The sequence below is a fragment of the Podarcis erhardii genome (assembly GCF_964252035.2).
Source record: "Podarcis erhardii genome assembly, chromosome: 2".
In the NCBI taxonomy this organism is placed as follows: Eukaryota; Metazoa; Chordata; class Lepidosauria; order Squamata; family Lacertidae; genus Podarcis; species Podarcis erhardii.
In genome coordinates, this window is record NC_138498.1 from 114,806,175 (window position 1) to 114,832,453 (window position 26,279).

Consider the following 26,279-nt stretch of genomic DNA (forward strand, 5'->3'; position numbering starts at 1 on the left):
GCCCACGGCTGCGTGATGTTTCTTCCTAGAACTATAAATAGGGTTCTGTGTACATAAAAGAGGTTGTGTGCAGTGTATCCCCCTGGACCACCATCTCTCATAAGGTCTGGGTGGGTGGTAAGGCCAGATTGGATGGTCTGTCCCTGGAGGCTGATGGAACCTCATGGATTCCTGAACGACGGTGGCAGTTCTGCGGAGGTGGAAAGCCAGTGCTTTTAACCAAAGCCCTGCTTTTGCTGTGGATCAGTGAGACAGGTGGTTGGTGCAATAATAATAATAATAATAATAATAATAATAATAATAATAATAATAATTTATACCCCGAGCTCAGGACGGCTAACACCAATAAAATCACAGTAAAAACGTAAGGGGGGGGGGAATACAATTTAAAATACAGTGGTACCTTGGGTTACATACGCTTCAGGTTACAGACTCCGCTAACCCAGAAGTATTACCTCGGGTTAAGAACTTTGCTTCAGGATGAGAACAGAAATCGTGCTCCGGTGGCGTGGCAGCGGCAGGAGGCCCCATTAGCTAAAGTGGTGCTTCAGGTTAACAGTTTCAGGTTAAGAATGGACCTCCGGAACGAATTAAGTCCTTAACCCGAGGTACCACTGTATAGGTTAAAGTGCAATTTAAAATGCAGCCTCATTTTAAAAGTAGCCGATAAATCAAGACCATAAGGGGAGGGAAACATAAGGGTCAGACTGAGTCCAAACCAAAGGCCAGGTGGAACAGCTCTGTCTTGCAGGCCCTGCGGAAAGATGTCAAGTCCCGCAGGGCCCTAGTCTCTTGTGACAGAGCATTCCACCAAGTTGGGGCCAGTACTGAAAAGGCCCTGGCCCTAGCTGAGACCAATCTAACCACCTTGCAACTTGGGACCTCCAAAATGTTGTCATTTGTGGTCCTTAAGGTCCTCTGTGGGGCATACCAGGGGAGGCGGATCCACACGCCCTTCCACAGTGGGGACTGAGGTTTCCGGGCGGGAGTTGATCCCGGTGAGGGTTTGCCAAGCATGTCTTCCTCTTAGCACATTTCTCCCTTTCGTCCTGAGTTTGAGCATCTTCAAAGCCCACGGCACCCTTATCTCTCATGTGATTGGCTGCCTGTGAGTCATGTGACAGAGGCATTCCATACTGTTGTGACTGTTATTCAAATTGTTTTCATTTGTGAAATGTTCTCCCCCGGGAAGCTCGCCAGGCACCTTCATTAGTCATCTTTAGGCGCCAGGTAAAAATGTTCCTGTTTAATCAGGACTTGGGCTGACTGACATCTCATATCCTTTTACATGTTTGTGGCAGGAGGAAGGGGGTTATAGATTTGTTTCTGTTTTTATTATGCATTTTGACTTTTTATTGTGCATTTTTGTTCTGGAAACCATCCTGAGATCTTCGAATGAAGGGTGGTATAATAATAATAATAATAATAATAATAATAATAATAATAATAATAATAATAGCATTCTCATTCTTGCCAACTGCGACCGAACTCAACTCATATTCATTTCTCCCCAGTTACTATGTAAGTTCCTTGGGAGAAAGAACTATGGAATAATTAGAACCATTGAACCATATTTTGCTAATGAAGCTCAAATACAAGTGAGGCGCTGTGTTTAAAAAAAACCCAGAATGTATTATTACTATTTCTCATTATATCCCTATAAGTGGAAGGGCTAGACTAGGCTGCCTTTTGAGGAAAAGATCTGGAAATCCAAAAGGAAACAGAGACTCTGGCAATCTTGAGTTCTACCCTGCAGCGACCTCAGCCTGGCCTGGTCCGAAAAAGGTTGTGCTGCAGCAAATGAGACCATTTTAGAATCATCTAGTCCAACCCCCTGCAATGCAGGAATCTTTTGCCCAAACTCGAACCCATGACCGAGATTAAGAGTCTCGTGGTCTACCAGCTGAGCTATCCCAGGAGTACAACAGCCATTGCATCGGTTCTTTGCATGCGGACATTTAAGTTTAGGTTCAGGAGGAGCAGGGGAAGAGGTGCCAACGCTGCTACACATGAGAAGGAACCAAACTGTCTGCTAGCTTGTTTTCATCTAAGCAATAAACACAACCTAACAGCTAGTTCATTCTGACCTCCCTTTAAACCAAAGATGTTCTTCAGCTGCAGATCAGACGAGAGTCGTCATAAAACACACCATTTAGGAAACATAATAATAATATTTTTTATTTATGAGTATACCCCACCCTCCCCAGCCAAGGCCGGGCTCAGGGCGGCTAACAAGCAATAATAAAAACAAGTTGAATGAATACAACTTAAAAACAAGATTAAAATACAACATTAAAATATTGTAACATTAAAATGCAGCCTCATCACAGGAGGAGAAAGGAAAAAGAAAGAGGGGGAGGGAATCAAATTGGCTCCAAGCCAAAGGCCAGGCGGAACAACTCTGTCTTACAGGACCTGCGGAAAGAAATCAGATCCTGCAGGGCCCTGGTCTCATGAGACAGAGCATTCCACCAGGCCGGAGCCAGTGTTGAAAAGGCCCTGGCTCTGGTTAAGGCTGATCTAACTTCCTTAGGGCCCGGGACCTCTAGGGTGTTGCTATTTATGGACCTTGAGGCTCCGGGAGAGGTGGTCCTGTAGGTACGAGGGTCCTAGGCCATGAAGGGCTTTAAAAGTCAAGACCAGCACCTTGAACCTGACCCTATACTCCACCGGGAGCCAATGCAGCTGGAAAAGCACTGGGTGAATATGCTCCCATGACAGAGACCCCATGAGGAGCCTCGCTGCAGCATTCTGCACCCGCTGGAGTTTGTGGGACAGTTTCAAGGGCAGCCCTGCGCAGAGCGAATTACAGTAGTCAAGCCTGGAGGTGACCGTCGCATGGATCACTGTGGCCAGGGCGGGGCGGGAAAGGGGAGGGACCAACTGCTTGATGCGGCGAAGGTGGGAAAATGTCGCCTTGGCTGTTGCTGTAACTTGCGTCTCCATGGAAAGGGAGGCGTCAAGGATTACACCCAAACTCTTAACGGAAGGCAATGGCACTAATTGGGCCCCCGCAAGAGAGGGGAGTTGGTCCCTCATCCCCATGCCATCCCGACCCAGCCAGAGGACGGGACATAAAACATTTTAGTGAATTTTGGGCATGAGCTTGGTGGGAATGAAACCACGATGAGCTTATAATAACCCTTCAAAAGCTGACTTAGTTGGTCTTTAAGGTGCTACTGGAAGGAATTTGTTTTGTTTTGACTATGGCAGACCAACACGGCTACCTATCTGTAACCTTCAAAAGCTGTTGTTGCTTTCTGTTTGATTTTGAAAAATGCAAGCCCATCGCAGACCCTTTTTAATATTTTTAACAGCAGGGCTCTCGATAGCTTTGCGTTTGCTCCTAAATCACAAGCGAGGGTGGCGCTGGGGGAACTACAGCTCCCAGAATCCCCTCTGCTTGCTTTTTGTGCGGGGCAGACGCAAAGGAGGGGGCGAGAGAAGGGGGGGGGAGAGAACTACAAGTCCCAGCAGCCAGGGTCAGGCTGTCTGGATCCCAAGAGATCTAGCGGAGACATTGGATCTGGGGGTGGGGAGGTTGGGGAGCGGAAAGGGATCTGCTGGGAGTGGGGTGCGGTGGGGTGGCGCACCCCCCAACCTTGGTGAATTGCATCCTGGAGGAGCCTGTGCGCAATTTAGCCAATGCAGGTGAGGCTCCAGCAAGAGGGGCGCTTGCCCTCCTGGAGAAGGAGGGTGGGGTGGGGTGGGCTCCCATCTTTCCTCCCCCTCGCCCCACTTTTCTGATTCTGTCTTAGATTTTGAGGATGGTGAATCTGGAAGCGGTGTGGGGTGGAGAAGGGAGCGGCGGCTGCAGGGCTTTTGAGTTTTCCTTTGTTTCCTCTCCCGCCGCCGCTCCCAACCCCCAAACCCCAAACCTCGGAAAGGTGGAAGAAGAAGAATGGGGGAAATTCCGGGGAGCGAGGCAAAAACGGAGGGCAGGAGGAGATCGTGGCTTGCTTGGGCGCCTGCTGCCCAATCCCCTTTTTAGCAATCGAACGAGATGTGAAGGAATATAAATACTATGGAATGTGAAGGGAAGGGGAGCAAGAAACAGATTTTTCAAAGCAAAGCAAAAAGAAGTCGGATCATCTAGCAATTCTGCAGCCCCGCTGGGTGCCCCTCCCCCGATTTTTCCGGGCTGCAATTCCCATCATCCCTGACCATTAGGGGTGGTTAGAGTTGGGGGCACCAAACAGCATTTCCCACAGGGTAGTAGCAGGACTTTTTAAAAACAACAACTTGGTTTTTAGTTTGCGTTTTCCTGTTTTATTGTGTGCCTCGCTCCTTTAACTGGAGAGCTGTGTCAGTGCCCCTGGGGTCTCTTCATAGCTGTCAACTTTTCCCTTTTCTTGCGAGGAATCCTATTCGGAATAAGGGAATTTCCCTTAAAAAATGGGAAACGTTGACATCTATGGATCTCTTTGGATGAGGGGTGGCTAAAAAAATGGATTGCAAACCAATCAATATGGTGCACCGAAAGCAGGATTCACCCCGTCCTGGTCTCACAGTCGCCACCCAGTGCCCCAAGCAGGACCCGGGTGCAAGAGCAGTCCCTTTGCTTGCGATTCCTGGCAACAGGTATACAGAAGCATGCTGTCTCTCTGACAGTGGAGGAAAGACGTAGCCGTTGTGGCTAGTAGCGTCCTCCTTCTTGACCCCTACTCCAAAACGCATGTGCGGATGGGCAGAGTCCGGGGGGGGGGGGGGCAAGGATGTAAGTCTGTTGCAGCTAACACAGCAAAGAGAGTCTCAGGGTGCCTGAAGTCATGGTGGCAGAAGTTTTTGCGGACTGGAGTCTGCGCTGTCAGATGCAGGAAGCGCTCTGCTCAGATGGGCGACAGATTTTGGCTTTTAGTTTGCGTTTTCCTGTTTTATTGTGTGCCTTGCTCCTTTACCTGGAGAGATGTCTCAATGCCCCTGGGATCTCTTTGGATGAGGGTGCTCAGGGCCACCGACCCTGCTGTTAGGGCGACTGAGGTGGCTGCCTCAGGGCAGCAGGTGAGGCGGAAAATGGGGCTGAACTGTTGGGAGGATGGAGTTGAGCAAGCGCCATGTCGCCTGGCCTGTGCCTCCAAAGGTGGCTCGCTAGCCTCAGGTGAGTTAGAAGAGGCTGCTGTCATCTTGCCAACACTGAAGCGAGATTCGGCTGCCTACGTGATCAGCTTCTGCCAGCCTGTCCCTTTGCCTCAAGCCGCAAAATGTCTTGGGCCGGCCCTGGGAGTGAAGCAAAAAGGGTAAATGGTGGCTTCCCCCCCCCCCACACCCCCACCAAGCTACAATTCCCAGAATGGTGCAACAGTCAAATCCTCTTCACATGGAACTCTGGGAACTGAGGCTGTGGGAGGGGAATATAGAGGGGGGTGTCTCTTTTTCCCGTCTTGCATTTTACCTCATAAAATCCAATGTAATGTTGAAAAATGAGATCCCCCCCACACCTCCTTAATACTTGAAATGAACCACTTTTTCTTTGGTTTTTTTAACTTCTACAGAAGACAAAATGAGGGCCATGTTTCTGTCTGGATTGTCTCCTCCTTCCACAGGATGGGAAAGAGCTGCAGCTGAGCCAACTCAGGTAAGATGTCGGGGGCCCAAAGTCCTTCCAAGTGGAAGTGATTGGGGTACAGTCATACCTCATGTTATGTTTGCTTCATGTTACGTTCTTTCAGGTTACGTCCCGCGGCGACCCGGAAGTACCGGAAAGGGTTACTTCTGGGTTTCGCTGCTTGTGCATGCGCAGAAACGCAAAATGACGTCACACGCATGTGCAGAAGCAGCAAATTGCAACCCGCGCATGCGCAGACGCGCCACTGCAGGTTGCGCTCTTTTCATGTTGCGAACGGGCCTCTGGAACGGATCCCGTTCGCAACCAGAGGTACCACTGTACATGGAAAAATACCCTTTTAACTCCACGGAAAAGTGGTGCCCATTGAGGGATTGCGCATCTGGCTTGCATGCACATGATACAATACACTATTCGCTCTACGCGGGGCTGCCCTTGAAGCTGTCCCAGAAACTCCAGCAAGTGCAGAATGCTGCAGCCAGGCTCCTCACGGGGTCTCTGCCATGGGAGCATATTCACCCAGTGCTTTTCAAGCTGCACTGGCTCCCGGTGGAGTACAGGGTCAGATTTAAGGTGCTGCTTTTGACCTTTAAAGCTTTTCACGGCCTAGGACCCTCGTACCTATGGGACCGCCTCTCCCGGTATGTCCCACGGAGAGCCTCAAGGTCCATAAATAGCAACACCCTAGTGGTCCCGGGCCCTAAGGAAGTTAGATCAGCCTTAACCAGAGCCAGGGCCTTTTCAACACTGGCTCCGGCCTGGGGGAACGCTCTGTCTCATGAGACCAGGGCCCTGCAGGATCTGATTTCTTTCCGCAGGTCCTGTAAGACAGAGTTGTTCCGCCTGGCCTTTGGCTTGGAGCCAATTTGATTCCCTCCCCCTCTTTCTTTTTTCTTTATCCTCCTGTGATGAGGCTACGTTTTAATATTTTAATGTTTCAGTATTTTAATGTTGTATTTTATTTTTGTTTTTAAGTTGTATTCGTTCAACTTGTTTTTATTATTGCTTGTTAGCCGCCCTGAGCCCGGCCTTGGCTGGGGAGGGCGGGGTATAAAGAAAAATTATTATTATTATTATTATTAACATTACTTTCAACAGTCATAGGATCCACCAAGGATCCTGGGAACTATAGTTTGTTAACGGTGCTGAGAATTGTTAAGAGACCCCTCCTCCCCTTGCAGAGCTACAGTTCCCAGAGCTCTCTGGGAAGAAGGATTGATTGTTTAAACCACCCTGGTATATAAATACTATGGAATGAAATATAGAAATGTTTGCAGCCTTTCATTTTCTCTCTGCGGGTGAGAGCTTTTGAGGCTGAGACGAGGATTCTTCTTTCTTCCAGGGGCTGGTGACTTTCAGAGATGTGGCCGTCTATTTCACAGAGGCACAAGGCGCTCTGCTGGACCCAAATCAGAGAGCTCTATACAGAGAGGTCATGATGGAGAATTATGAGAACGTGACCTCCTTAGGTAAGGAACTTTGCTTCCTTGTTTTGTTAAGCTAGGGAGAAAAAACTCCTGCTTTCTGATAGTCCTTTGTGGGAAGAGGAGGGTTTTTAATTTTTTGAAAATCTTTTATCAAGGGTTTCCAGTTGCAAAGCCTGTCCTCATCACTCGTCTGGAACAAGGAGAAGCTCCCTGGGTACCAGATCCTCGGAACTTGGGCAGCAGGTGCTCAGGTGAGAGGGTAGGGCATGCCAACAGGCAGATAATCCCTTGAGGATTGTCCCCATCACCCAGACATGGCCAGCCATGTGTCTCAGCCATTGCATTTGGATGTGTTGCCTCTTCCCACCACTCTTCTTTGAAACACTTGCTTGCCCTGTGTGGGGAGGGAATCCCACAACTTTGGGGCTGCCAGAAGGAATACCCTCTCTTGGGTCGCCCCAGCCACCAAACCTCTGAACTACCCAAAGGGCTCCCTCCCTCTTCTGATCTTAACAGGGTCTTCAGGAAAGGAGACAGTCTTTCAGATATTTAGGGCCTAAGTCGTTTAGCCGCCACGAAGAGACTTATTTTTCTGTGAGTTTGTCTAAGCCTGTTTTAAAATCACCTGATTTGGCGGTCTGGTGGCCACCACTTTCTGTGGCAAAAATTTACCTCAGGAAATTTACAGCTCGCTTCCAGTTTTAAAGCCACACGATTTGGCGGTCTAGTAGCCACCACTTTCTGTGGCTAAAATTTACCTCAGGAAATTTACAGCTTATTTCCCCACAACTCACCCTGATTGACTTTCTATGATTCTTCCTCTTCTGGAGTTGAAGGTCAATCCTGTCAGTGTCCCCCCCCCCCCTTCTCACCCCCTTCCAGGTGTCTTGAGGAAGAACAACTCGTGCCGCAAGTGTGGGAAATGCTTCTCCCAAAAACCGGATCTCGTCATACACCGCTTGGTCCACATGGGAGAGAAGCCCTTCAAGTGCTTGGAGTGTGCCAAGTATTTCGTTCACCATTCGGAGCTCGTGAAACACCAGCGGGTCCACACAGGGGAGAGGCCCTTCAAGTGCCTGGAGTGCGGGAAGTGCTTTTCGCGCCAGTCCGTCCTCGTGAACCACCACAGGATCCACACGGGGGAGAAACCCTATAAATGCCTGGAGTGCGTCAAGTGCTTCACCCAGAGATCGCAGCTTGTCAGGCACCGGAGAGTGCACACGGGAGAGAAGCCGTACAAGTGTCCCGAGTGCGAGAAGTGTTTCGCACGCCACTCGGTCCTCATCAACCACCAAAGGGTCCACACGGGGGAGAAGCCCTACCAGTGCTTGGAGTGTGCCAAATGCTTCGCACGGCAGTCCGTCCTCGTGAACCACCAGAGAGTCCACACGGGGGAGAAGCCCTACAAGTGCCAGGAGTGCGGGAAGCACTTTGCTCACCAGTCGAACCTCGTGAACCACCAGAGGGTCCACACGGGCGAGAAGCCCTACAAGTGCTTGAAGTGCGGGAAGTGCTTCGCCCAGCAGTCGGACCTCGCAAAACACCGCCGCATCCACACGGGGGAGAGGCCCTACAAGTGCTTGGAGTGTGGCAAGTGCTTCGCCATCCATTCGGACGTCGTGAACCACCAGCGGGTCCACACGGGGGAGAAGCCTCACAAGTGCCAGGAGTGCGGGAAGTGCTTTGCTCAGCGCTCGGCCCTCGTGAGCCACCAGCGAGTGCACACGGGCGAGAAGCCCTACAAGTGTATGGAGTGCGAGAAATGCTTCTCTCAGCTGTCCAACCTCGTGAAGCACCAGCGAGTCCACACGGGAGAGAAGCCCTACAAATGCTTGGAGTGCGGGAAGTGCTTCGCTCGGCACTCGCACCTCCGCGTTCACCACAGAGTTCACTTGAGAGCGAAAGCCAGACAAGCCCTCAACGACCTCGAGAGCTTGATGGAGAAGGGGAGCCTTATTCAGTATCAAATAGCCAGCACTTAATTGAAACTGAAATACTTTATTGTCACTTGTACAACTTGTATACAGTGAGATTACACTCAGCTCTCTTAATTCCCCTCGTTTACTGACGCACACCCACCAAACCCGAAAGTCAGTTGCCCTGTTGTTATCTTTCCATTCAGCAGCCTAACAGCCCATGGATAGAAGCTGTTCTTTACCCTGTTGGTGGGACTAATCCTGCTTCTATATCTTTTGCCTGAGTTCAGGAGATCAAGAAAGTGCCGGCCAGGGTGTGAACCATCCCTGAGAATTTTCCTCACTCTCCTGAGGCAACGTTCTTCCGCCGTTTCATCCAGCGGATTCACGGGACAGCCCATAATATCTTGTGCTGTATTCACCACCCTCTGCAGGCACTTCCTATCAGATGATGTCAAACCAGCGTACAACACCGTGATGCAGTCTGAAAGGACACTTTCTATAGGAGGAGCTCATCAAATGTTGACTGACATCGTTCTTCCACAATACTCTGAGGAGATGGAGTCTCTGTTGGGCTTTCTTAACCACCTAGGTTAAGAACATAAAAAGAATTTGCTGGATCAGGCCTGAGGCCCATTTTGTCCAGCATCCTGCATCCACCGTGGCCAATCATATACCTATGGCAAGCGTGCCAGGAGGACCTTCTATGGCTTAGGTGAGAAGTACCTTGGGGTGAAGACAGATTTAGTATTTAGCAAATAGCCACAGTCCTTTACCTGAGCTTGATTTTGCAGTCAGCAGGGCAGCCATACACCAACAAGTCAAATGGGCTCAGCTGTCTGTGTGTGCGTTGTCTACCGTCAACAAACAAGCCACGTACGTTCTTCTGTTGTTCCTTTCTCAAACAGGGAAACCCAACCCACCAAATATTTTACGACTGTTTGCATCACTGGGGAGCAGGGAAACTGTTTGTGACATCACTGGTGCTAGCCAGTTGGCGCTGTCTGCAACTGCCCTTTCCCTGGCTCCAACTTTTTGGAGCTTACCCCCCAGGCTAAGAGAATAAACACATTTATATTGAAGGCAGCAGAGGCCCTTGCCAGTCACCCCACCACTCTGAAATGTTTGTATCTGTCCTTGTTACTAGGCTGTAACGGTGTGGGAGAAATCAGGTATGTACTCTTTTGATTCTGAGTGTCCGGCTCAGGAGTGAAGTTACTGCGGAGGGCTGCCCCCATTATCCTTGAATATCTGGTATGCTTTATCGCTGTGAAGCCTCGAGTACCCAAAGGAGTAGCCTCAGTATCTCCTCTGTAAAGTTGCACCTTCGTTTACTGAACATCTCCTTAAGCCACCCCTATGTTCCCATCAGTCACCGAAGCTGCAGGAAGAGTAGAATTTCGGGAATCAGGGCCGAATGCCTTTCTTAAAGACAATTACAAGCTGCTTTTGAGTAGTTGAGAGAAGAGGAAAGATTTCAGCTGAACGTACAGCTATATAACCAAAGCTGTTCTGATCTGTAATGCTGGCTTTAAAATGTTCCGTATGGCAGTTTTGCGACCTGAAGCCCGATTTCGGGCACCTGTTGCGTTAGGGTTTGAATCAGAATGGTACGGTAGGGGAAAGCACTTCAGTTTTCCGATTAGCACTGTTGTCGTTTAAATATTTTGGTTGTTGCTGCTTAGCGGCCTAGTTTATGCTCAGTTCTGTGTCTCTAAGGTGAGATAATGCTTATGAGCATCTAGCTATGTATATTATGGTTTGCAGCGTTCTGTCGTACTCTAGAGCAGAGGTGGTGAAACTCCACACACAATACACACACACACACACATACACATTGAGGTCCACTTTCTCTTGAGGGTGATCTGTTGGGGGGCACATCATGCCAGCAGTGCGTGGGGCCAAAGTCTGTGATGTGTGGAGCCAGAGCTCAAAGTGGAGTATCAACCTTTCAACTCCATTCAGCCGCAGCTTAGCATGGCCAGCGGTCAGAGACGAAGGGAGCTGTAGTCTGGAAACATATGGAGGGTGCCAGGGGGGATCAACAGAGCCCAGAGCTTGTCTTGCTCAACCATTACATCGTCTGTGTCCTACACAGTTCTAGTTGTTACCTTCCACACATCTGCGTAGGTGCCGTTTGTTTATTTATTTAGGCTTTATTTTATGTTCGACAATGATCTATAATTGTATACGGGGTATGTATCTTGCCACTAGAGTCCTGTTTGATAGCACTGTTTTGCAGAATCTTGTATAACCTCCTCCTTTTTGGAAAAAAAAACCAATAAAAGTTATTTAAATTTTAAAATTAAACCAGAACCTGGAGCAGGCTTTTATACAGATAGGGGCAGGCTTGGTTCTTAATAGCTGGGAGGGTCACCAGGGACAGGAAGGAGGTTTGGCTCCGGTTCCTAGCAGTGTTTCTGAAATTCTGGTTGCATTAAATGTGCGGTCACCATGCGCTTCTGAAAGGAAAAGCAGTATCTCAGGAGGACATTGCAGCTGCCAGGAGAGAACCTCTCTCTTAGCCCAGATAGTAGGAGACTGCACTTCACAGGGATCCCATAGGGGTGGGTACAGAGTGGGTGGATTTGGGGGTATAAAATATGCACAGACCCCTTCTCAGGGATCCCATTTAAAGCACTGTTGCACCGCTTTGAACAGTCATGGCTTCCCCCAAGGGATCCTGGGAACTGTAGTTTGTTAAGGGCGCCGAGTGTTGTGAGAAGACCTCCCTATTCCCCTCACAAGGGCTACAATTCCCAGAGCGGTTTAACAGTCAGTCCCTCTGGGAACTGTAGTTCTGAGAGGGGGAATGTACTCTCGGCACCCTTAACAAACTATAGCTCCCATAATTATTGGGGGGAAGCCATGACCGTTTATAAAGTAGTTTTATACTGCTTTAAATGTATGGTGTGTGAGCATGATATCTCTCTCTCTCTCACACACACACACACACACACACACACAGAGTCCATTTTGTGGCCTGCAGCAGAGTCTAATGATGTTTATCTCCGGCCTGAAGCAGAGCCAAAATGGCGCCCTTCCTCGCCCTCCCAGGGCAAACACTTTGAAAAGTCTTCTTGTACCCTTAAGACCCCAGTTCTTGCCTTCAGCTCTCCTTCCCGGCCGCCTCATGCAAGGCCAGCCCTGGCTAAACCACCATTTTGCATGACAGGATTTTTCTCACTAACCCACCAGAATAAACTGACATAAAATTTTGGGGGAGGGCATGTTGGAGGAGAGGTGGGCTACAAATATAAAAAGTTAAAAATGATGGTGATGTTAAATGAATTATTTACTTATTGGCTACCTAGCTGAAGGCCAAGTTGGAAAGTCAGTTTGGAGCTTAGAAAGCTCTTTTTTTTCATAGGAACTAGCTCAAGTTCAGTGAGTCCAAAAGGGAACTTATCCCAGTTCAGTGTCTTCCCTTTGCAAAACAAACTAGTTCAGTCCACAGTTCAATTTCAGTGCGCCTAAAGGATCCTTGACCAAAAAGAATCTCAGCATTCAGGATGCTACAGGCTGCTGTGCTGAAGAGTGAGATATAGTTTAAGAAGACAAGGTGTGAATTGTTTATTTTGTTTTGTTGAAACAATTAACGATTGTAAAGGCCCAAGGAGTCTAGAAGGGTCAAAAACGCATGTAAGAGAAAGAAGCTGAAGCTGAACTAGACATGGTTCAGAGTTCTACCCCCAAAACAAACTTAATTCACGTTCTCTTCCCCCGGGAATTATAGGGACGGCTTTGGAGATTTTTGAAGTAATCCAGTGAACTTTGAGAAACTGAACTAGTTCATTCCTAGCACTTGGAAAGTTCGTTTCACGGCTCACCATTCTGTACATCTGTACCAGTCATGGCTCTTTGCTCTTTGTGCTGTGTTTGTGACCTTCATTTTCCCCCTATGTTTGGTTTGTGCTAAATGTTTTGTTCCAGCTTGCAATTTATGGGAAGTTTGCCTTCGATAATTTATAATTTCATTATAATCCTATAATACGCTGTGTTTATTGATTTGATATTCCACTACATAGAAACAGTATGTATGTGCGTGTATACATGGGATATTTCATTGCTTCTTGTTCTTTTGCGTTTGGCATGGCTCGAATTACACTTTAAAGCTTTCTGGGTTTTTTTAAACAGGCTCAGAAATTTCTGGGTTTTTTTCTTCTTTAAAACACAACCTCACAGTATTAATCACTACAAAGGGCTGCATTGAACGCTGGAGTTTTGCTTATGCAATGGAACTTCCATTTCCTCTCCTTTCCACCTTGCGGGGGGGGGGGGGAATAATAACCTGACTTCCACATCCCTTGGGAGCTGATTTTGAGGGTGCTGGTGTAAGGTGTGGACAGGAGAAGAAGTAGAAGTTTTGTTGTACTCGTGGAAGTCTGCTGCATGAGCACGACTGCAAGTGCTGGATACAGCCCCTAGGCGCTGACAACTGGAAAGAATTAAGTGAGAATCAATAGGCACAACCCAGCCTAATTTAAGCAATTCCAAATCTCATAGCGAGACACGTGAAGCTGCCTTATAATCAAACGTTGAATCCATCTAGCATGGCATGGTCGTAATTGATTGGCAATCCGTGCAAAACATGAGCTTTGCACTTAACTCAGATAGGTAGTTCCGTCAACAGAGCATGAGACTCTTAATCTCACAGTTGTGGGTTCGAGCCCCAAGGTGGGGGCGGCGGGGGGTGGCAGATTCCTGCCTTGCAGGGGGGTGGGTTAGATGACCCTTGGGATCCCTTCCTACGATTCTGTGATTCTACAGCCTCTCATTTGAGCAGTGGGGGAGTTTGGAACAGTTAGTTGCTTAACGCTGGCGGTCAAAATCAAAGGGCACTCAAAAGTACTGTACTTGTCAGGATCGTGTGCAGTGTTAAAGTAGGGTTGACATACATGTGGAATTTTCCAGACGTAGCCCATGTTGGTAGTGTAGATTTTGGCAATTGGCATTAAAAACACTGTAGGTCAAAACCACTTTTTTTTTTTTAAAAAAAAAAGATTTTGCAAAAAAAAAGGCTTGAAAACTTTGCCCAAAATAACTTTTGTGTCCTGAGTTTCACTTTATGAACCATGGCAACCTTAGTTAAAAGCTTTGTTGGTGTTGTTAAATAAAAGAAGGAACTTATTAATCGGTTTAATAGATAGGAGGATTTATAAGAGCTGTTGGCATTTGATATGCATAATAATCTTGTGGTTAAATGTTGGATAAAAAGACTCCAGCAAATTAATATTGGATATGTATGCATCATTCTGTAAATGTTTTCCACAGTTTGATTACTGCAGTCATTACAATCATGAGGAGAGAGATGGCAAATTAGGGACCGGTGATGATTAATTAGTGGTTGATGTAATATAATTATATTAATTTATCACATTGTTTTTTTAAAAATAAATATTTCTTAATTGAAGTAGGTATTAGATTTTGAGTATTGTGGTGTTGTGAAAAATCAGTTTTATTGGATATATTCAACTGATTCAGAGCACATGTTTACTGAGACAAATAACCCACTGTCTTCAGTGGGATTTGCTGTCTAGTAAGTGTGTTTAGAATAGCAATCTCAAATAAGATTCAGTGTTTGCAATCTGATTGATAGAGCTAATAGCAAATTGCAGTTAAATTTCATAGGATTATGTAAGGATAGAGTAATGAGTGCTCTGGATGACAAAATTAGTTTATGAATCCCATATCCTTAGAACTACTTTGTAAGAATTCTGTAGATTTTTTAAATATTAAATATAAATATAAAGTAGCTCTGCATAGGAAAGAACAAGGACAGAAATATTTCATCACACTTCTTGAATAAATCTGAAAAATATTCTAAATCAGCAGAACACATTTGTGGGATGATACCTTTGTTTAAAAACTGAAATGACTTCAAAATTAAACATAACTAAGATACATGGTGCTTCTGTGTCGGGAGGTGGGGTTACAAAAACAGAAAACCAGCAGTGTATAAATCACCATTTATGAATGATATATATTGCAAATAAAGGGGAAAAATGATAAAAATATTAATCAGTATTACATAGGTGGAAATAGTCCATAGCCTGGTTAAAATAAAAACTTAATAGGCTAAAAAGATGCAGATATAGGAACGAATGATATTCAGCAAGCTTGAATTAAAAATTAAGAAATACTGGAGGAAAATAATTTAATCAAGTAACGTTTGATAGATTTGATGAAATGGAAAATAAATATGGGGGGAATGTCCCCTTCCACCCCTGAAAGATCCAAAATAAATGGGAGGTAGCAGGTTATAGCTAAATCAAAATCACGGGTTGGTGTGTTATTGGGCGCCCCCAGAGTCGCTTGAGAAATTCAGGGGTAACATCGGGGTTGTTGACCCACCTTCCTGACCTTTATTCCCTCAACTTCTTTTGGGTGCTGCCAGAAAAACCTGGGGTTGCTCCTCCTTGGTCAGTGGCCACTTGGCTCATAAACTGGTGTTTGCAGGCTAGACCTCTGCCCTAAACAGTCAGGCTTATTGGCATGCGAGGAAGTGGCCCTGTTGCAGCACTATGGGGCCACCTCTTCCTTTTGCTCCCCTTCTTCGGTGACCCTGTTGTTTTTGCTCTGTTTGCCAAGGCAAAACGGGCATTGTTTTTGTGGCAGACACCGTCAGCATGTGTCCTCTGTTCTGGTGGGTCATGGGGGCTGACCAGCGTCAATTGCCATCAGACCCCAACACTGGAGGCGAGTTTGCCGGTTGCACATTTAGCGAGCGCTCCTCCTTCTCCTGCTCGTCGTGGCCTCAAATGGAGTAACGACTGGCGCCTGGGCAGTGAAACTACAGCGGTCACCACCGGTTCATAGGAGCGTCAGAAGAGCTGTGCCGGAACAGCCCAAGGGCCCATGAAGTCCAGCATCCTATTCTCACAGTGGCCATGGGGAGCCCACAAGTTGGTACCCTGATCACAGCTGTGCTCTCCTTACTTGCAGCTCCTCACGGCTGGTTTTCAAAGGCATACTTTCTCCGACAGTGGAGGTAGAACATACAGTATTTTTTGCTCTATGACTCACTTTTCCCCTCCTTAAAAGTATGGGGAAATGTGTGAGTGAATGCAGGCTGCGCAGCTATCCCAGAAGCCAGAACAGCAAGAGGGATTGCTGCTTTCACTGCGCAGCGATCCCTCTTGCTGTTCTGGCTTCTGAGATTCAGAATATTTTTTTTCTTGTTTTCCTCCTCCAAAAACTAGGTGCGTTTTGTGGTCTGGTGCATCTTATAGAGTGAAAAAAATGGTAACTATCCTTCTGGCTCCAGCAGCTTAGATCTATTGTTAATATTTTAATACAAGGCGCTTGTAATATTTAAAAGCGGAATAATATTCTGGATGGTTTGAGAGTAATTTGGGCTTGCTGTAAACTGATTGATTGATTGATTGATTGAATGAATGAATACTCAGAATAAACTCAGTATATAGGGTACTTATATATTGGATCATTTACGTGAGTGGGTAAGAAGAATGCATTAAGCGATGTAACCTGATTGGATTTTTTTTCTTACCCGGGGGGTTTTGTGATGTCTCTCGTCTTTGTGTTCTGTATGGATAAATGTAACTTTTCACGTTAACGGTTAATAAAAGTTTTAACATATATTCCTTGTAATCAATAAAGGAACTTCCAAGTTATCATAAAACAATATCCGTTGTTGTATTTTCACTTTATCTTTTCATTTGACTATGTTCTTTATATCCCGTAACTTACAGCACAAGCCTTAAAAGAAAAAAAGAAGAAAGTTCATGGGAAACATCTCTAGGATTCAGTATTTATTTACTGCATTAAAATGTATACCACTTGATTGCAAAACAACAGCAACCCACCAACAACTTCAAAGCAGTTTGAATAAAAAAGGATAAAACAATGAAAAAAGTAAAAACTCTTTAAAAAATTGATATCAACAATAAGATAAAAAGCTGAATAAAACACCTTAGCATTCTACATATCTGGGTAGGCATGCAGAAGCAAAAATGTTTCCAGCAGGTACTGAAAAGAGTTCAGTGAAGGCATCTGCCGCACTAAAAGATTGATTCCTTACCAACCTGGAGCAAGTATTATATGGTACCCGTAACAGTGCCAGTTCTGTCGATCAAAGTGGTCCGAAGTTGTTATACAACCATAAGGCTTCTTTGCCTGATGAAGCAAGGGCCTGTTTATTTCCTCCCCCCCCCCCCATATAATTTTATTGCAGCTTTAAAATCATAAGGGAAGGGGGGAAATAAGAAAGAAAAGAGAGAAGATACCCAGGGGAGGGTGGGAGAAGAGCATTAAGAAGCATCAGTGCAAACATGGAACATGAGTACGGTGGAATATTGTTGAGGTTTAACAAATATTTCATAGAATCTCAGAGTTGTAGCATGAGAAGGGACCCCACTCTAGTCCGAAACTCTACAATGCAAGACTTTCCAGCACATTTGGGGGGGGGGGCGGGGAGGAAATTCTGTAGTAATTAGCAAGGCTCTGTATATGCTTTAATCCCTAACGTTATATTTAATTTAATTGTTTTTAAATTATTGTTCCCCCCCTCCCAAATTTTCAGCTGTTCTTATTTTTATCTGTCAGAGGGGAAAGGCGGGGGCTACTTTTAAAATGAGGCTGCTTTTTAAATTGCATTTTAACCTGCATTTTAAATTGGGTCCGTCCCCCCACCTATTATGTTTCCATTGTAATTTTACTGGTGTTAGCTGCCCTGAGCCCGGCTTTGGCCAGGGAGGGCAGGGTATAAATACAATAAAATTATTATTATTATCATCATCATCATCATCATCATCATCATTATTATACGATATCTTTATTGTCATTGTCCCATACAGAACAATGAAATTGAAAAACTACATAAAACATTCAAAACCCCCTAAAAACTCTGAAACCCCAATTTTAAAATACAATATACTATATTATTATTAATTATTATTATTATTATTATTATTATTATTATTTTATTAAACAACAAAAACAACGTTAGTCTGCCCCCCCTCCCACCACGCAAGAACTGCCAAAAGCAAAGCACCAACTCGGGGTTCCAAAGCGCCAGCTGCGAGCAGGGCAGGGAAGCGAGGACTACAATTCCCAGAAACCCCCTTTGCCAAACGTAACTTCGCGCAACGGAAGGACGCGGGCCAAAGGACTACAATTCCCAGCGGCCACTGGGCTTCCGTGCGCCCCAACTTTGGAGGAGCCCGGATGAGGGATGGGATGGAATTGTCAGGAGCGACGCCGAGGAAGCGCCCGCAGGAGCCCCGTGAAGGCGCGCAAGGGGTGGGCGGGCGGGCGGGCGGGCGGGCTGGCTTTTGGGGGACCCTGGAGGGGCGAAAGACGTCATGGAGCTGGGAGGAGGAGCAGGAGGAGGAAGAACTCTTTTTTGTAAAAAGGCTCCTCTCTTTGCACGCCCTGCCATTGTTGCTGGATAAGTGCTTTCCGGACTGAAAAATAAAATTAAAGAGGGGGGGGGGGGACATACCAGACAAAGAAGGCTCCCAAAGGAAGTAGCTGAAATGGCTGACCAAATGGCTTTTCTGGCTGGCAAGGGGGGGTTCCTTGCCTTCACACTCAATAGGATTCCATCAACCTGCTGCCAGTTGTCTCTCCACACTCCCATGGCAACCTTGCCTGGGAGACTGTTGGTCTGCAGTTTAGGGGTGGCTGCCTGCTTGGTCCCGGAAGTCAAAAGTCTTTTTTCCCCCTTTTTTTTAAAGAGGGCACCGTTTATCCAGAAGGCTAGTGTGGGCACTGTGGTTAGAGTGTTGGACTGAGACGAGGGAGACTGGGTACCCAATGGCCTTCCTTGAAGCTCGCTTGGATATCCCATAATCAGACATATTCATATTCTCTCTTTCTCTCCTCTCTTCTGCTCTGTTTTCTCTCTGTGTGTCTCTCTCAGCCTGACAGGGTTGTTAACTGAGATCCCACAGCTAATTCTCCCCTGGTCTCCTCGCTGGCCCAAATAGGACTAATTTACCCAGCTAGCCCTGGTGATCATCGAATGTTTATTGGATGGATTCCCCCCCCCCCCAAATTGATTTTTGAATTCTGAATTTATTGTTAATTCACATTTTAACACTGTATTTTATGCTGGTTTTTGTTGCATCAATTAAGTGTTTTAAATTTGTTGTTAGCCGCCCTGAGCCTGATTTTCTGAACCAAGAAGGCGGGGTATAAATAATTTTTAAATTATTATTATTATTATTTGGCTGGGGGCGGGGAGAAAAGGGGAAAGTGAAGTAGAGGATGCTCTGGGAACACGTGGGGCGAAGAGGGTTGCATGTATGTGGCTCTGTCTTGCTGGTATCCCCAATTTTGATAAGCCGCCCTTTGGTCCCCCGCAGAATGCAGAATGATGTCAGTGCTTGAATCCGGATTATCCCCCCTTTCTGTAGAAATGGCCAGGGCAGCAACGGAGCTGGCTCAGGTAAGGAGGAAGGCTCTGCGGCAGGTGCAGGGGAAGGAAAAGGCACCTATGGCTGCTGCCCTGGACTTGAGAGTCAGGTCCCGCTGGGTTCAGCAGGATGTGTATGACAGGCAACTGACCCAAGCCTGGTCCCTTCCCGCTGCTGCTTCTGCTGGACTCCCATCATCCCCCTGACCATTGGCCGTGCTGGCCAGGACTGATGGGCACTAGAGTGCAACATCTGGAGGGTGCCAAGTTAGGACAGGCTTTTCCAGAGCATAGGATTGGGCTGGGGGATGCCAAGCAAGCGACCTTATTTCCTGCTGGGGCTCAGAAGTACAGTGGTACCTCGGGTTACAGACGCTTCAGGTTACAGACGCTTCAGGTTACAGACTCCGCTAACCCAGAAATAGTACCTTAAATAGTTAAGAACTTTGCTTCAGGATGAGAACAGAAATCGTGCTGTGGTGACGTGGCAGCAGCAGGAGGCCCCATTAGCTAAAGTGGTGCTTCAGGTTAAGAACAGTTTCAGCTTAAGAACGGACCTCCGGAACGAATTAAGTTCTCAACCCGAGGTACCACTGTACAGGCTCTGCTGCGCGCCTGATCTACAGAGCTATTGGCACAGGATAGGAGAACCATGTTCAAAAGAATAAGAATTGGGTGAAAAGTTCCTGCATTGCTAAATGGTCATTGTGGTCCCTTCCAACTCTTGTGATTCTAACTCCCATTAAAATAGAAGATGTTGGGTAGGGAGAATCCAGCCTCCTAAGGCCAGAAAAGGCACTTGCCTTTTGTTCTCCGCCTGCGATGTTGAGGTTTACTTATCCTCTCTGTCAGTGGTAAGCATATTTAACATCATAGTGTACAGTGGTACCTCGCAAGACGAAATTAATTCATTCCGCGAGTTTCTTTGTCTTGCGGTTTTTTCGTCTTGCGAAGCACGGCCATTAGCAGCTTAGCGGATTAGCGCTATTAGCGGTTTAGCGGCTTAGAAAAAGGGGGGGGAAAGGGAAAAAACTCGCAAGAACTCGCAAAACGTTTTCGTCTTGCGAAGCAAGCCCATAGGGAAATTCGTCTTGCGAAGCACCTCAAAAACGGAAAACTCTTTCGTCTAGCGAGGCATTCGTCTTGTGGGACACCACTGTACATGCTAAAAGTGACCTAAGTTTTCCTTTTGCCTGTGCTTATATAGGCAAAATGACACCTGCCTGTTCAGTAGCAAAGGGCTTAGAACAGGCATAGGCAAACTCGGCCCTCCAGATGTTTTGGGACTACAATTCCCATAATCCCTGACCACTGGTCCTATTAGCTAGGGATGATGGGAGTTGTAGCCACAAAACATCTGGAGGGCCGAGTTTGCTTAGAACTAGGAATGTTACCTATACAAAGAAGTTGTTGTAAAATCACATTTTTTTAAGCTAACATGCCACAAATCTTTTCAAACTATTCACTGACTAACTGATTACATTAAAAAAAAAAACAAACCTGAAACGTTGTTCAGTGGGAACTAGACAGAACCCTTTATTCTTACAGAGTCCGGTGACTTTTGAAGATGTGGCTGTGTATTTCACGGAGAGCCAGGGGGCTCTGCTGGATCCAGACCAAAGGGCCTTGTACAGGGATGTCATGATGGAGAACTATGGGAATGTAACCTCACTGGGTAAGGAGTTTGCAGCCTCGATATAGAGGCCTGATCCTTGCTGAGGCTGTCAACCTATATGTGCACTATATAAGATGTGGAAATTCTTCTTATGCACCTTTGGAGCTTCTGAGGAATCTCAGATTTCCCCAGGACTCAGTTTGACTAGCACTATTTAAGGAATTCTGACAAGGTACATCAAGTACTCTCTGTCGGCCATGAAGGAGGAGCAGGAAGAAACTTAAACACGCAGCAGAGTTCCCCAAAAATAGACCAGAGGGAATTGTACTTCATCCAGCAGAGCTTTACTGGTACTGAAGGCAAATGAGCATAATGGTCACAAATCCAGCACATTCAGGATTGGCAGAGTCCATAAAAAATCCAGTTGCAGCAATTACAATAAAGCTTACAGTATTTATAATATGTTTAAACGGTAACACTATAGCAAACAGAAACAGACACCAGAACAAAGGAGACAGAAAAGAGAAAGTGAGTGAGGCCTTGGCGCCTCCTTGTCTTACTATTATAGTCAGTATGGCCTTGACAAAAAGATAACAGAAGCAGTTTAAACCAGCTGTACTCAACTTCCCAGAAGAAATAATCCAAACAACAGAAACCTTCCTGTTTCTTTCACATAGAAAGAAACTTTCTAGAACCCTCTTGAACTAAGCAGAATAGGAAAGATCAATACTTTCTGTACTAAGAAATGCAAACTGACACTCTCACATTGCTTTGCCTGCAGGATTTCTGTGCCCAAAGCCTGAACTCATCTCCCAGATGGAGCGAGGAGAAGAACTCTGGATACCCGAATCCCAAAACAGAAGTGAAGCAGGGATCCGTGATGCCTGCTCAGGTAAGTTGTTGGTGATAAAAAAAAAACCCTCAGCCAGTTGATGTTCTCCCCTTGCCTCCCTTTTAGTGATTGTCTGGAACACTCCTTCGCCCTTGTGCATTTGTTCATTAATTAAATTTCTTATCCAAAATATCCCAGGGCGAGTTACAATAATAGAATCATAAAAACAAGTAAGGCTGTTCCAACCAAAACGTAACAGTATAGATTCAACAAAATCATCACCATCCATTTCTTAAATCACTTTTTAACTACCAAGATAATTATGATACAGTGGTACCTCTGGATGCGAATGGGATCCGCAAACTCCATAGAACATAAAACGTGGGTTCTCAGGAGGTTATGGAGTTGTCCTTCGTTGGAGGTTTTTAAGCAGAGGTTGGATGGCCATCTATCAGGGATGCTTTAGCTGAGATTCCTGCATTAGGCTGGGGTGTTTGGGTTTCTTTGTGGAGCGCTGCTGCTTTTTTGTATTTTTATTTTAGATTTTGTTGCGATTTATGTGGGAATCGTTCAGTTTGGTTTTGTGTTTTTTAATGATTCATTTATTGATTTTGACTGCTTTTGCTACGTCGTGGGTGGGTATCTGTTTCATGTTGTAAGCCGCCTTGAGCACGGTTTGAACTGTGGAAAGACAGCGTACAGATAAAATTACGCAGGTGTGTATGTATGTATAGTGGTACCTCGGGTTAAGTACTTAATTCGTTCCAGAGGTCCGTTCTTAACCTGAAACTGTTCTTAACCTGAAGCACTATTTCTGGGTTAGCGGAGTGTGTAACCTGAAGCATATGTAACCTGAAGCGTATGTAACCCGAGGTACCACTGTATATATACCGTATTTTTTGCCCTATAAGACTCACTTTTTCCCTCCTAAAAAGTAAGGGGGTATGTGTGTGCGTCTTATGGAGCGAATGCAGGCTGCGCAGCTATCCCAGAAGCCGGAATAGCAAGAGGGATTGCTGCTTTCACTGAGCAGCAATCCCTCTTGCTGTTCTGGCTTCTGAGATTCAGAATATATTTTTTTTCTTGTTTTCCTCCTCCAAAAACTAGGTGCGTCTTGTGGTCTGGTGCCTCTTATAGAGCGAAAAATACAGTATTTGAAAGGGGTTGGAGTAGATGACTGTTGGAGTCCCTTCCAACTCTACAGTTCTATGATTCCATTCGTTTAGAACATGGACTAAGAAATCCTCCTTTCTCCTACCAGGTGACCCTCTGGAAATGGAAGCGTGCCCCCGGTGTGGGAATCGTTGCGGCGTTGTGCCCCAGAGAATCTTGGTGGGCAAGAAATCCTTCCGGTGTCTGGTGTGCGGGGAGTGTTTTGCTCGGCAGCCGGGCCCCGCCGCGACTCGGGTGGGAGAAAAAACCTACAAATGCCAGGAATGCGGCGATGGCTTCGAACAGCACGCAGCCTTCGTGAGCCACTGGAGGGTCCACACCGGAGAGGAGCCGTACGAATGCCTGGAGTGCGGGAGGTGTTTCCCTCAGCCCTCGTCCCTCATGAAGCACCGGCGCGTCCACGCGGCGGCCGGCGGGCCTCGCCACACGTGCCTGGAGTGCGGGAAGGGCTTTGCTCAAGAGTCGTCCCTTGCGGCCCACCAGAAAACCCACCTGCAGGAGAAGCCCCACAAGTGCTTGCAATGCGGGGAACATTTTGCCGACCACCCGGCCTTTGTGAGGCACCAGAGGGTCCACACGGGGAGGAAGCCCTACAAGTGCCTGGAGTGTGGGAAGTGCTTTGCAGACAGGTCGCACGTCGTGGCGCACCAGAGAGTTCACCAGGGAGCCAACCCCTACAAGTGCCTGGAGTGCGGGGAATGTTTTGACCAGCACTCTGCCCTCGTGAGCCACTGGATGATCCACACCGGGGAGCAGCCTTACGAGTGCCTGGAGTGCGGCAAGTGTTTTCCCCGGCCCTCGGCGCTCGTGAAACACTGCCGCGTCCACACCTCTGAGAAGCCCTACACGTGCCTGGAGTGCGGCAAGTTCTTCGCCCAGCAGTCGGGGCTCGTGAAACACCAGCGCATCCACACAGGGGAGAGGCCCTACGCCTGCTCCGAGTGCGGGAAGTCTTTCGCCGACAGCTCCTCCCTGGCCAGGCACAAGAGGGTCCACACGGGGGAAAAGCCCTTCGCCTGCTCCGAGTGCGGGAAGCGCTTTTCGGACCGCTCCAACGTCTTGGCTCACAAGAGGGTCCACACGGGCGAGAGGCCCTACAAGTGTCTGGAGTGTGGGAAGTGCTTCTCTCACCGGTCGCACATCGTGAAGCACCAGAAGTTTCACGTGAAAGAGAAGCTGTCGGCTGCGGGCAAGTTGCCCTGTCCTGGAGCAGTCAAACAAGAAGCGCTCTGAATCTCTGGTGAGGGTCATTCCATATCAAGTGATCCAATTTTTAATTAATTTTTTGCCATCCAATTTTCTTTCTTTTTAAAAATATTTTTTATTAGGAATTTCAACATAACAATTTATCAAAAACACATCCTCCTCCTCCTCCTCACACTGAGAGCCAGTGTGGTGTAGTGGTTAAGAGCGGTGGACTCGTAATCTGGTGAACCGGGTTCGCGTCTCCGCTCCTCCACATGCAGCTGCTGGGTGACCTTGGGCCAGTCACACTTCTCTGAAGTCTCTCAGCCCCACTCACCTCACAGAGTGTTTGTTGTGGGGGAGGAAGGGAAAGGAGAATGTTAGCCACTTTGAGACTCCTTCGGGTAGTGATAAAGCAGGATATCAAATCCAGACTCCTCAAATCCAAACTCCTCCCCCATTTTCCCCCTCCCCCCAACAGAAACCCCACCCCCTACCCCAGACTTCCCTCAGCTCCTCTCTCTGGTTTTTCAGCACATTATTCTCTGCATATTATAAAATTGTAAATCCAATTTTCTTAAAACTTTGTACACTTGTTGAATGAGCAAAACTACGTTTAAATCAAAACTTTTAATTCTTTCATCTCACCTTGTTTTTGACGTTTGAAGGTCAAAAAAATTGACAGTTTTGATCATGCCCTATTACACAAAAACCTTAAAAGCTCAGCCCAGAATGGAGATACTTCAAAACTAAAAATATAGATCTCTTCAGAAGTTTAATATGATGTGGCACATGATGGATTTCCTTTCAATTTTAAAATTAAGATAAAAATTTAAAGGTGATTTTAAAAAATCAATATGATTAAGATTCCCCCCCCCAAAAAAATGTAAGGAATATTTCATATTTCTAAGAGTTTCCTGCAAAATTTCATGTTGGAATCTCAATGACATCACAGATAATAAAAATATTTTGTACGTACCTGTCTGCCTTATTGGATTCTATTTAGCATAAGTGGGTTTTCTTGGAGTAAAATACAACAGAATAAACAAGACCTTCAGGCATTTCTTTAAAAAGTTATTCAATTAAAAGCTAATCGGGCTTTTCTTTTAAAAATGTATTTCAAAGCAGAACGATAGCTTGCTGAAATCTGGGATCTTCGCTTATACTACTTTTAGGAAACTGAAACTGAAATAAAATGGTAAGGTAAAAGTCACTGAATCGCTTGACATGGAATGACCCATGAGAGTTTTATTTCCCTGTTAACAAATCGCCTAGAGAGTTTTGCGCAGCACTAAGCTTGGAAATGTGAACCCATGTTGGACTGCCACAGTTCTAAATTCTGCACAGGGGAGTTCTCTCAGGTGAATAAACTCTTGAATAAACTCTTGAGTCCAGAGCTGGTTGCATTGAACGGTGCTTTTTCCAAGACCCTAAACTTGACGTGAATTGAGAGATTTGTGCTTAGGACTGAAATGCATCTGATTCCTCCAGTTTCTCCAGTAACATCAAGTGAAAAGAGATCAGTGGGGCAACGTTACTGAACTTGACATTTCCCTGCCTCCCGGAAATAATAATAATATTATTATTATTATTATTATTATTATTATTATTATTATTATTATTTTCATTTATTAATCGCTTCCTGCAAAGCATCATGAAGCAATTTCACAACTAACCATATTATTTATTAAATTTCTGTCCTGTCCTTCCCCCTCCCAAAGGAACCCAGGGAAGCATCTGTCAAAAGGCTAAAGCGATGTAATTTAAAATACAAACTTCGTTTAAAAATAATTTTAAAACTGCACATGTAAAACAACTGCACACGTAAAAGCAATTAAAATATTATACAGGCATCTCCCCAACTAACGCAGGGGTTACGTTCTTGGGTACCGCGCATAAATGTGAAATTAGGTATAGTGGGGAACATCATTTTAAAAGCCTGCAAACACCTATAGCTCTTTAAAACCTTTTTTTTTTTTAAAAAAAAAAAACCTTTCAAAAGTCAGCAGCACTTACCAGACTGGCCTGAATGGTGACACGGTCTTCTGCATCGCTGGAGGACATTGTGGAAATGACGACAAGTGGGGTAGACTGATACGCCAAAGTGCCTGGCTGTGATTTTTGTGCCGTTTTTGCCCTTTTCATGCCTTCTTGCAGTTTAAATTAATTTATTTAATTAGGTATCTGAAG

The 26,279-nt window shown here is 46.1% G+C and overlaps 2 protein-coding genes across 4 annotated transcripts; both read left to right on the forward strand.

The window, feature by feature from the left end:
- Positions 1-1,136: 1,136 nt before the first annotated feature.
- Positions 1,137-13,889, forward strand: LOC309335485 (uncharacterized protein). 2 transcript variants are annotated; one of them, XM_081850538.1, is made up of 5 exons: positions 1,137-1,230; positions 5,493-5,575; positions 6,906-7,032; positions 7,146-7,241; positions 7,873-13,889. In XM_081850538.1, exons 2-5 carry the CDS (start codon positions 5,501-5,503, stop codon positions 8,970-8,972), a joined length of 1,398 nt encoding a protein of 465 aa, XP_081706664.1. In that variant the 5' UTR covers positions 1,137-1,230; positions 5,493-5,500; the 3' UTR covers positions 8,973-13,889. The 2 variants fall into 2 exon arrangements, with proteins under 2 accessions (XP_081706664.1, XP_081706663.1); XM_081850537.1 differs by lacking the exon at positions 1,137-1,230 and adding an exon at positions 3,468-3,651.
- Positions 13,890-18,063: 4,174 nt separating this feature from the next.
- Positions 18,064-26,063, forward strand: LOC309336879 (uncharacterized protein). 2 transcript variants are annotated; one of them, XM_081853349.1, is made up of 5 exons: positions 18,064-18,167; positions 19,235-19,317; positions 20,833-20,959; positions 21,681-21,791; positions 22,993-26,063. In XM_081853349.1, exons 2-5 carry the CDS (start codon positions 19,243-19,245, stop codon positions 24,135-24,137), a joined length of 1,458 nt encoding a protein of 485 aa, XP_081709475.1. In that variant the 5' UTR covers positions 18,064-18,167; positions 19,235-19,242; the 3' UTR covers positions 24,138-26,063. The 2 variants fall into 2 exon arrangements, with proteins under 2 accessions (XP_081709475.1, XP_081709474.1); XM_081853348.1 differs by having other exon boundaries at positions 18,075-18,156.
- The last annotated feature ends 216 nt before the right edge of the window (positions 26,064-26,279 follow it).